At 51.1% G+C, this 10,536-nt stretch overlaps 1 protein-coding gene across 1 annotated transcript; it reads left to right on the top strand.

Annotated features, from left to right (window-relative positions):
* The first annotated feature begins 1,190 nt into the window (after positions 1–1,190).
* Positions 1,191–10,233, top strand: DACT1 (dishevelled binding antagonist of beta catenin 1). The gene is made up of 6 exons (XM_027902626.1): positions 1,191–1,291; positions 1,367–1,639; positions 3,884–4,016; positions 5,634–5,789; positions 8,124–10,035; positions 10,091–10,233. Exons 1-5 carry the CDS (start codon positions 1,226–1,228, stop codon positions 9,983–9,985), a joined length of 2,490 nt encoding a protein of 829 aa, XP_027758427.1. The 5' UTR covers positions 1,191–1,225; the 3' UTR covers positions 9,986–10,035; positions 10,091–10,233.
* The last annotated feature ends 303 nt before the right edge of the window (positions 10,234–10,536 follow it).

The following is a 10,536-nucleotide window of genomic DNA, read 5'->3' as shown; positions in this document are numbered from 1 at the left end:
ATAATCTTCTGAGGAACAGGGATAAAGCATTTCATTATGCTCATAACGTCCGTGAGAGCTGCTGGACGGTGGGCTCACACATTCCCAAAAAAACCCCCATGTTGTGAAGGGCTCCCTCAATGCCTGTGTCTGTCCATTCCCCCCACTCAGTACACGTCTGCAATTCAATTTTTTGCTCTATTTTGATACTAACATTTTTTTTTTCCCTTCTGCATCTGCATTCCACCCCCCTGCCTCTTTCCACCACATACCCATTGAAAACCTAATTGCAGATCCCTTTGCTGCAATTAGTCTACGTGCTGCTACGAAGTTCACTTTCATTATGGCTTTTTTTGGCTACTTCACTCGTACGGGCTTTGAAGCAACACCTCACCCGTGCTTTGATCCTGGTGCCTGTGCTATGGTCAGCACCTCAGTGTAAGGATGGCCCTGTTCTCCTCTGCTTTCCACCTTTCCCTGCCCTCTCAATAAATCCTAACCTTTTCATGCCAGGATCTTTTTTTTTTTTTTTTCCCAGATGCACCATTTATGCTCCTGTTTTGGATGTGTCCGTCTGTATCAACAGCATTTGGCTTTAAGCTGACACAAGGCATGTTTAGATCATATATTAGTATGAAATTCTTGGCTGTGAGGGTGGTGAGGCCCTGGCACAGGTTGCCCAGGGAAGCTGTGGCTGCCCCATCCCTGGAAGTGTCCAAGGCCAGGTTGGACGGGGCTCTGAGCAACCTGGTCTAGTGGAAGCTGTCCCTGCCCATGGCACAGGGCTGGAACTGGACAGTCTTCAACGTCCGTTCCAATACAAACCATTCCGTGCTTCTACAACGATAATGCCGTCGTTATTCTGTGATGCCCTGTGACTACGCCGTGCAAGGCTCCAGAGGGCAGATTTTGGGAAGGTCAGCGGTTCGCACCCCCGGCGCACCCCACCTTCCCGCGGCGAGCGGACGGCGGAGGCGAGAATAGCAGGAGAGGAGGACGAGGCGGGAGGGGGACCGCGGGCGTGGATCCTGCGGCGGGCGGGGAGGAGGGCGGGAGGGAAGGAGGGCAGGAGGGCTGGAGGCGGGCGGTGGGCGGGCGCGGGGCGGCGGCAGGCGGGGAGGGAGTCGGGCGCCCCGCGGACCATTCGCGACCGGCGGCGGCGGCAGCGGCGGAGGCTGCGGGGCTCTGAGCGGCGCCGGGCCCCCCGCGGGCAGCGCTGTCAGCGGCGGCCGCCCCCTCCTCGGACATGAAGCCGAGCCCCGCGGGCGCCGCGCCGGCGGCGGGGCCGGCACCGGGAGCGGCACCGGGAGCGGCACCGGGAGCGGCACCGGGAGCGGCACCGGGAGCGGCACCGGGAGCGGGGGGACCCGCGGGGGCACCGCGGGAGCCCGATGCGCGCTGGAGGGAGAAGGGCGAAGCGGAGGCGGAGCGGCAGCGCACCCGGGAGCGGCTGGAGGCCACGCTGGCCGGGCTGGGCGAGCTGGAGTACCTGCGGCAGCGCCAGGAGCTGCTGGTGAAGAGCCTCCTGCTGCGGCGGCCGGCGGGAGCGGCGCCCGGGGCGCAGGGCGGCCGCGGGGACGCGCCGGGAGAGGGGCCGCCGCCGCGCAGCCTGGAGGAGAAGTTCCTGGAGGAGAACATCCTCCTCCTGCGGAGGCAGCTGGTGAGCGGGGGCGGGGGGCGCCGCGGGATGCGGGCGGACAGCGCCGGGGATTGAGGGTGGCGAGCGCCGGGGGATGCGGGAGGGGAACGCCGAGGGATGCGCGCCCGCTCGGTTCCCCGCGCGTCGGTGTGACCCGCGGGTCCTGCCCGTGGAAGGGCGAGGAAGGAGCCGGGGACCCCCTCGGGGAGCGCCCCCGCCCCGCTGTCACGGCGCAGGGGAGGCGGCGGGCCGGTGACAGCTCGGGTCTTACCGGCGTTTTGCCGGTGGCCGCACAGTTCCCTTCGTTTCCCGGAGCCAGACCGGCGGTCCCACTTCCATTCAAGGCAAGAGAGGCGCTGCCGTTGCCATGAATGGAAGTTGGGAGCCAGCTCCCGGGTCCCAGCCCCGAGCGGAGGTTACGAGCGCTCGGGTACCGGCAGGATCGGGCGCGTAAAGAAGGGATGCTTTTGTTGAAGGACGTGCTTTGGAGCTTGTGAGGGAAGAGACGGAGGGCGGCATGAAGCGGCAGATCATTTTTCAATGAAAATAGCGTACAGCTGTGCCTGGCGCTCTTTGTGCGCGGCTCAGCATTTGCTTTCACCCAGAGAGAAGTTGGATTGCGTGATTTATTTCCCTGATTTCTTCTTTTCCCCCACCCCGCTGTTTTGCCCCCCGCTCCCTTTTCATTATTCCTATTAGCCTTTCGGTTTAGTTAATTTAGGATTATTTCCTTCTTTAAAAAATAAAAAATTAATGATTTTTTTTTCTGCTGAGAAGGGGCTGGCTGGCGGCCGAGAGCCGTAGTGAAGGACCAGGGAATCATTACTAAAAAAAAAAAACAAAAAAACAAAACAAAAAAAAACCCCGGGGATTTGTGGTAGCACTTTAATTTGTGCACTTGACATTGGAGATTGGAACCAGATGCGGTGCTGGCTGGGGGAGGGGGCGCTGGTGGCAGTAGGTGGCGCAGCGAAGTCACTCCTTGAACCCATCACCTTCTCCAGCCTGGCTGCCAGCCAGCCCCGGCTCCCGCAGAAATGTGGGGGAAAACCTGGAATCGCCCCTTTGGGTTCTTCGAGGATGGTCTTAAAGGCCAGCACATCTTCAAGCAGCCTTGCCGGCGCTTTTTGCATTTGCTCTCCCTTTGCCCAAGGCCAGGTTGGACGGGGCTCGGAGCAACCTGGTCTAGTGGAAGGTGTCCCTGCCCGTGGCAGGGGGTTGGAAAGAGATGAGCTTTAGGGTCCCTTCCAACCCAAACCATTCAGGGATTCTGTGATTCTATGACTGGCCCACCAAAGGGGAAAGGTTGCCCTGGATTTAACAGGCTTAGAACTAGTCCAGCTCTGATCATCAAAACTCCTTGCGCTGAGTGTGTCAGAGCACCCCCTGTGTGCGGATCAAATGATGCACTCAAAGAAACAGTAGATGAACCTTCTTCCTGCCTCCTCCACTTTCCCCAAAGCCAAAGCAATTAAAGGGTATGAAGCTGAACAGGTGATGGATAAGCAGCATTATAATACACTCGGGGAAACTGATTGTGTTGACCGTGGGTTAATGAGTGCCTTGCAAAATCGTCTCTTACTGCTTATTTTATGCCATCAAATTACCTTCATAAATAGCCCAAAAATTCATCTCGCAGCAGTTTTACACAATTGTAGTGGGAGAAGGGGAAGAATTACTCTTCCTTCCTGCTGCACTGCAAAAACTAATAAAAGGGCTGTGATCCCAGCCCTGGGAATCTCGCTCTCTGCATGGCACACTATAAGCTCATAATGTGCAGCAGAACAAGGCGGTTCCCACACTACAGGCACTTGTTGGCAGAGCTGCTTCGTCCCATTGTGCGAGCAGATGTGATCTTTGACTAACACCACTGTGGTGCTGAACGTGCCCTGCTAGGCTGGCACAGCTGTCCAGCCCCGTTTCGTGTGCCCAGGTCTGCTCTGACCCCGCCACACAACGCGGCTTTGTTGGTACAGCTGCGGTCAGCGCGGAGTGTTGGTCCTCCCGAATCCTGGAGCGTGTTCCTTACGCAGAACTGGCTGGAAGAGGCTGGGATGAAGTGCTTGCATAATTCTTCACTGAAATATTTTATCCAGAGCGTCCATCTAAAATTTCGGGGTTTTGTTCAAGGGTGTTTTTGTTTGTTTGTTTGTTTTTAATAAAAGAATATTGACAAGGTACTCCCACGATGCTCAGGTGGAGAAGCCCGTCTTCGGAACCCCTCCTGAAGGAGCTGATGTTCTTCATCTTCTTGTTGTTTTCCAGAACTGCTTGAGGAGGAGGGATGCTGGCTTATTAAATCAGTTACAAGAGCTGGATAAGCAAATAAGTGATCTCCGCCTGGACGTGGAAAAAACAACAGACGAACACCTTGAGACAGACAGTCGTCCAAGTTCAGGTGAGGGCTCAGCAAAATTGAGCCTCCCTTGGGACCTGGAATTAAACTGGCTTTGATTTTTCATGCTGTAGTTTCCAGCAGTACAGCAGTGAATGTCTACAGCGTGTTCACACTCTGATAATTAGTTCCTACCAGCAGACTTCATCTACCACTGAAAAGGGGCATCTCAAGCTTAATTAGATTTTTAGTGTTTGAGGCTTTTTTTTTTTTTTTTTTTTTAAGGGCACCCTCAAATTAGCTCAAGAAGTTCTAATTGTCCTGCATGTTAGGAAGGAGGCTGCAGGAAAAAAAAAAATGCTGAAAGGAAGCACCACCAGCAGGGGGAATGTGTCAAAATTGATCCTACAGCCAGAAGGCAACATAGAATAAAACAATTTGATCCCCCATATATTGAATTTCATCTCATTCTAACTGTGTTGAAGCCAGTAAGTGGTATTTAACTATGGGGAGCTTTTCCTGGAGGCATCTAGACTTGTTCTAAAAGTGCTAAAAAGTAGAGAATCCACCAACTTGCAACTGTTGAAGTCATTGCTAATTTCTAGTCTGAATTTTACTTGTTCCAGCACTGATTTTTTTTTTTTTAATAACCTTTTCTCTCCTAAAGAAAGGTCTCTTCTAGTGCACAGCTTTTCCTCCTCTTGGAGTTGCTGTACAGTATAATTCCTGGCTTTTTTTTTTTTTTTTTTTTTGATGAGCTAAACAAGTCAAGTTCATGAAGTCATTCATTTGAAGGCATTTTTCCAAGCTCCTAAATAGCTTGATGGCCTCTTTCCAGCTTTTTTAGCTCTGTTTAAAGCGTGCTGGATTCAAGGACTGGGCTCACCATTCCAATGTCTTTCTTACCAGTGCTGTATGGGCTGCTGAAGTCATTTCCCTGCTGCTGTTCATTAGTCTCTTTGTACATCCAACAATCTCATTAGCTTTTTTTTTGCCATATCATTAAGCTTGATTGAGCTGCTTTTCCACGCTGACTAAGCCCTTTCCAGGATTATTGTTTTCCAGGATGCATCCCCGTTCTGTAGGCATGCCCTGCATTCCTCATTCCTAAACGTGCAATTTCAATTTTGGTTGTGGCATGCCATTTTTTTCTTGGGTAGTCCCAGTTTACCAGGAAACATTACCAGTTTTATGTGTCTGCACATTATTTACCATTTTTCTTCTTTCCTGTCATTCGCAAATATTACATTTATCCTCAGAACTCTGAGGAAAATAGTCAATAGCACTGGGCCCAACACTTTTGTAGTCAAGTAACAGTTGGAGAACCTTGGAAGTATAACACTATGAGTGGGCTATCAAAGAGCCTGGATCCTTATTGCTGAAATCTGAAAATCCCTGTAAAGGTTAAAACCCCCACTCTTGTGAAGCTTAAAAAAAAAAAAAAAAAAAGTTCAAAATTTTTACTGTTTTTAAGTGTTTTGCTTTTAAACAGGATCCTTCTCGGCAACGAGGGTATTACTGAACTGGGGGCTGTTTTGGGGGTGACTGAATGAAATCACGTAACTAATTGAAAACAGAGGAGAGCCAACTCAAACATGAGCTTGACTGCCTTTCTAGGGACACAAATGGTAACTGTGTGTAGACATAACTAATACAAATCCAAACTCTTTATTTTTGTAGGGTTTTATGAGCTGAGTGACGGAGCCTCTGGATCGCTTTCCAATTCATCTAACTCTGTCTTCAGTGAGTGTTTATCCAGTTGCCATTCTAGCACTTGCTTTTGCAGCCCTTTGGAGGCAACACTGAATATCTCAGATGGACGCCCTAAATCTGCAGGTATAGTAAAAGCAGGTGGAATGCATCATACTCCAGGAGGTGGCTTTGGCTTTGGAAATACTGCCTCAGGAGTACCTGGGTTGGATTAACCCTCCTTCCTTTCGTGTGACACCTTGTGCTCTGAAAAGATTCCAGTGCCTCTCACACGTACGTGGGTCACGAGGCAGGACTGCTGGCCCTCCACTGCTCCAGCCTGTCGTGGGAATATGTCACTCCAAACACATGAAAAAGAACATGGGAGGATATAACAGCTGCTCCACCCAGCAGAGGGCAGTGGTACCTGTGCACAGAAACACATTAGTCGGCTTATTTCTTGTGGTTTCCTTTAGGAAAGCATTTTTAGTCGATTGTGATAATTAAAGATACCTCACAGTCAAATCCTCATTGCGGTCGCAGAGTAAGGAGGCAGCTACAGGTTTTAAGGGGCCAGGGTGCGTGTCAGTCTGTTTGTAGCAGACATTTTTGTCAGTGCTGATGGTCCTCAACCCCCAGGTGACCATGCTGAGGTGTGTCCTGCATTTATAAAGTGTAGACAAATAGACATTATGAACAGAGAAGAAATAATTTGTCTCTTTGGCAGAGAGCCGTGGACTTTCCTCGGACACTGGGCTGAAGTGCAAGCCTTGATGTGTGGGATGGTTAAATTGGAAGGGCTCCTCTGCCTGCTGTCCAGAAAGGACACTTCAGCAGGACTTTTTGTCCCTTGTTTTGTGAATTATTGGGGGCAGACATAACTCATTCATAAGCCTTAGCTCATTCTGGGCTGTGGAGGATGCTTCCAACCAGAGTGTTTCCAATTTCCACTCCGCTCTTTAAGGTTAACTTACAGTGATTTGTTGTGAATCAAGTACAGAATAATTCATGCTCTTTTAATTCCGAAGTGGGAAAACACAGCTTTGGATACATTAATTCTGAGATGCTGGCAAGTCCTCTAAGTTACCCTTTGAGCAGCTTGAGGTAATTTAATGCTCCCTGTTGTAAAGATGGATGTGAGCTTCATGGGCCATGCATAATAAGAAAAACGTACACAAGGAATTCCAGCTGATTGCATTGCAATACGTATTTTTATGTACAGATCATGAAAGCCTAAACCTCTTACTATTCATACTCTCTCACATTCAGTGTCTAAAGCTGGCATTTTTCGAAGATGTCTTTTTGTCAACATTTCCTGATTCTGACAGAGTTTAGGAAAAGTGGGAAAACTGTGAGGAACTTCATGCTCCTAAATTCCCTCTTCTTCCCCTCCTGCTCACACAGGATCATCATCTCTGTCAGCTCCTTTCATCAGTGCCTGTGAGACCTCTTTGAAATAAGCCTTAGTAGGTGATGAGCACCGAGCATTCAAATTTGAGTGCCCTGGCTGAAGTTTCCAGCCCAAGGGTAGAGAACAGGACTGGCAGAGATCTAGAGGGATCATTTAAATTGTACCCCTACCCGAGCAGACAAGGGCAACTTCTTAAGCTTAAGAAAATAATAATCTTAGGTGCTTGGGCTGAAGCCCTGTTCTTAAGGTCTCTTACCTCCCCAGTAAGCACCTTAGCCATTAAATCTGACTCATGCATCCTGAAACGCACTGGATTTCTCCTGCAGAACTCTCTTTGCAGAGCCAAGGCTAGGATGTCAGCTGGATTCACCTGCACTCCTTGTACTTGTGTGAAAAGATGAGCCTGTTTACTATTCTTGAACCCTTTATCACTCAAAAGGAGCACCTGTTATTATTACTAGCATTATTATAATTATTGTGGTAATAACAGTAATGATGATAATAACAACAACAATAAAATTAAATCTGGATTTTTTTTTTCTGACCCAAGACGTGCTTGGAAGAATTCAGAAGTGAAATTTGCCAATAGGTTAGAATTCACTGTTCTCTAGTCTATATTTTTTTTGTTTCTCTTTGGATTTAGCGAAGTAAAATACAGAGTTCATACGTGCTGAGGAGTGTAGTGAGTTTTACAGCTGAATGTGTAGCATATGAGAGACCCTTGCACACTTCTGTGTGGCTTGAAAGTAAGACAGGAAGCTCTTAAGAACCTGGGCAAAGGTTTGAAACCAATGTAAAACTTCTCGCTAGGGCTGTGATTTTTATTATTTTAACCACGTGGTCGTAGTGGGGCAAATTCCTACGTAGACGCAGTTACAAAGAGCCCCACAGAAGAGCAGTGCTGCTTTTATATCGCTTGAGGGGCACATCCTTGGTTGCAAAGTTGCTGCTGCTGTAGTTAAAACGTTGCGTGGCGTGCGTAGATGGGACCGGCGTCCTTGGCAGCACGTTAGAAACGTAGCGCGGCTGTCCCTGGCAGGCTCTCTAAACTCTTCTAAAATGCCTTTCAGATCTCATAGGCTGGATGGACTATAATAAGGAAGGCCAGCATGAGGACCAGACCGCAGGCTCTGTCTGTCGCTCTTTGTCCACACCGCACTCAAATTCCCTCGATGTCGTTGCAGATGTACACCCCAAGTACCAGTGCGATCTGGTGTCTAAAAACGGGAACGACATCTACCGCTACCCCAGCCCGCTCCACGCTGTGGCTGTGCAGAGCCCCATGTTCCTCCTCCCCGTGACTGAGAACCCCCAGCGAGAAGAGGAGAGGCTCCTCGGTGGCGATATTAGCGACGTTTGCACCCCGTCGGAAACGGACTCGGGACAATCCGCCAACGCCTTCCTCCCGCAGAGCTCCTGGCCGGCGCCCTGCCCTGCCACCAGCAAGAGGATAGACAGTTACATCTTAAGCCTGGTCCAGAAAAAGACTCACGCGGTAAGGACTAACAAACCCAGGACGAGCCTCAACGCCGATCCCACCAAAGGGATCCTGAGGCACGGGAGCATGTGCGTCAGGCAGCCGGCAGCCGTGGTGGCTCACGGCAACGTCGTGAGCCTGAAGAGCTCCAAGCAGGTGTGTTTGCCTCCCGGTGGGGCCCCCGCTGTGGACCACACGGCACCCTCTCCCTTAAAGCAGAGGCCGAGGGAGCCGGCTGGCGAGCAGCTGGAGAGCAGGAAGGCACCTTTGCCGGCAGCTTTCCCACCCGGCACAACGACGGAACTGCAGAGCAAGCACCTGCCACGGGGCGTCAAAGCGGCACCGCCGGAGCTCAACCGCAGCGCGGCGGCCACAGCGGGGGATGTGCCCAAGGAGAACGGCCAGCTCTTCGCTGCGTCTCCCAAAGAGAGCCCAGGGAAGCCCGTGGTGCTGCAGCCGGAGAACAGGGTCAGCCAACCTCCCAAAAAGATCCTGCTGAAGAGCAGCTTGCAGGCAGCTCGCTCCTCATCGCCGGCTGTCGAGGAGAGGCCCGCGCTGGATTTCAAAAGCGAGGGCTCTTCGTCGCAGAGCCTGGACGACGGGCTGCTGGTGAACGCCCAGTACATCCCGGCCCAGCAGCAGAGCATGAAACTGCACAAGGGCACCCGCAACGTCAAGATTTTGAAAAGCTCCGCCTTGAAACACAGGTCCCACCTCGCCAACGGGCTGGAGAACAGCTCGCAGACCTTGCGGGAGAAAACCAAACCGGCGGGCAAGAAGTGCCGCTTTCCCGAGGAGTTGGATACAAATAAGAAACTGAAAAAGCCCTCGTCCCGGGGGAAGAGAGGTGGCGGGTTGCCGCTGGAGCCGGGTCCCCCCAGCCGGCAGGGTGGCCTGCACAGATCCGCCCTCCGCTCCCACGGGCACGGCCGAGAGGTCGTGGTGGCCAAGCCGAAACACAAGCGAGCCGACTACCGCCGGTGGAAGTCGTCGGCGGAGATCTCCTACGAGGAGGCCCTGCGGAGGGCCAGGAGGAACCGGCGGGAGGGCGTGGGGGTCTACCCGCAGGTGCCCCTGCCCTACGTCAGCCCCTACGCCTATGTGGCCAGCGACTCGGAGTACTCGGCCGAGTGCGAGTCCTTGTTCCACTCCACCGTGGTGGACACGAGCGAGGACGAGCAGAGCAACTACACGACGAACTGCTTTGGAGACAGCGAGTCAAGCCTGAGCGAGGTGGAGTTCGTAGGGGAGAGCACGACCACCAGCGACTCTGACGAGAGCGGGGGCCTGATTTGGTCCCAGTTTGTCCAGACGCTCCCCATCCAGACGGTCACGGCGCCGGAGCTGCATGAAAATGCGGCGAAGGCCTTTGTCAAAATCAAAGCCTCCCATAACCTCAAGAAGAAGATCCTCCGCTTTCGGTCAGGCTCCCTGAAGCTCATGACGACCGTCTAGTGAGGTGACTTGGTGGAATGTATCTGCTTCTGCTTTCGGAAGCAAGGTGCTTTTTTTTTTTTTTTTTTTTTTTTTTTTTTTTTTTTTTTTTTTTTTTTTTTTTTTTTTTTTTTTTTGTACATATTTCCACAGATTTTTTTTTTTTCTTTTTATACAAATATTTAAAACTTAAAGGTAAATTATGTCACTTGTCTTCAGAACTTGGGTGGATACTAGTGCCTTTTACATGGAAATAAAAGACCGTTATATAAAAAAAAAAAAACAAACCCAACGTAACACTGCCATTTCAGTGGTGAACAGCCTCCAGCACGTGGTGTCAGAAGGTTTTGAAAAAAGGCTGATGTTTCTGGGTATGGATCTCCCTTGCCCAGTTTTTCCAGTTCTGGGTCTTATACAGGATATCGACAGCTTAAGGTCGCAAGTTTTTAGGGAATAAGGGGGAGGGAGTGTGGGTGGTCTTCATGCTTTTGCTTGTCCCTTTCTGCTGCTGCTGCTGTTGCCACATCTTGAACTTCTTCCTCCTGCTACTCTGGCCTGGTTCTTTTTTTCCT

Source organism: Empidonax traillii, unplaced genomic scaffold (genome assembly GCF_003031625.1).
Source record: "Empidonax traillii isolate 1590-97213 ecotype Southwest subspecies unplaced genomic scaffold, ASM303162v1 scaffold893:size250192, whole genome shotgun sequence".
NCBI lineage: Eukaryota > Metazoa > Chordata > Aves > Passeriformes > Tyrannidae > Empidonax > Empidonax traillii.
The sequence above is the reverse complement of the archived record's forward strand: the minus strand, read 5'-3'. Positions and strand labels throughout refer to the sequence as shown.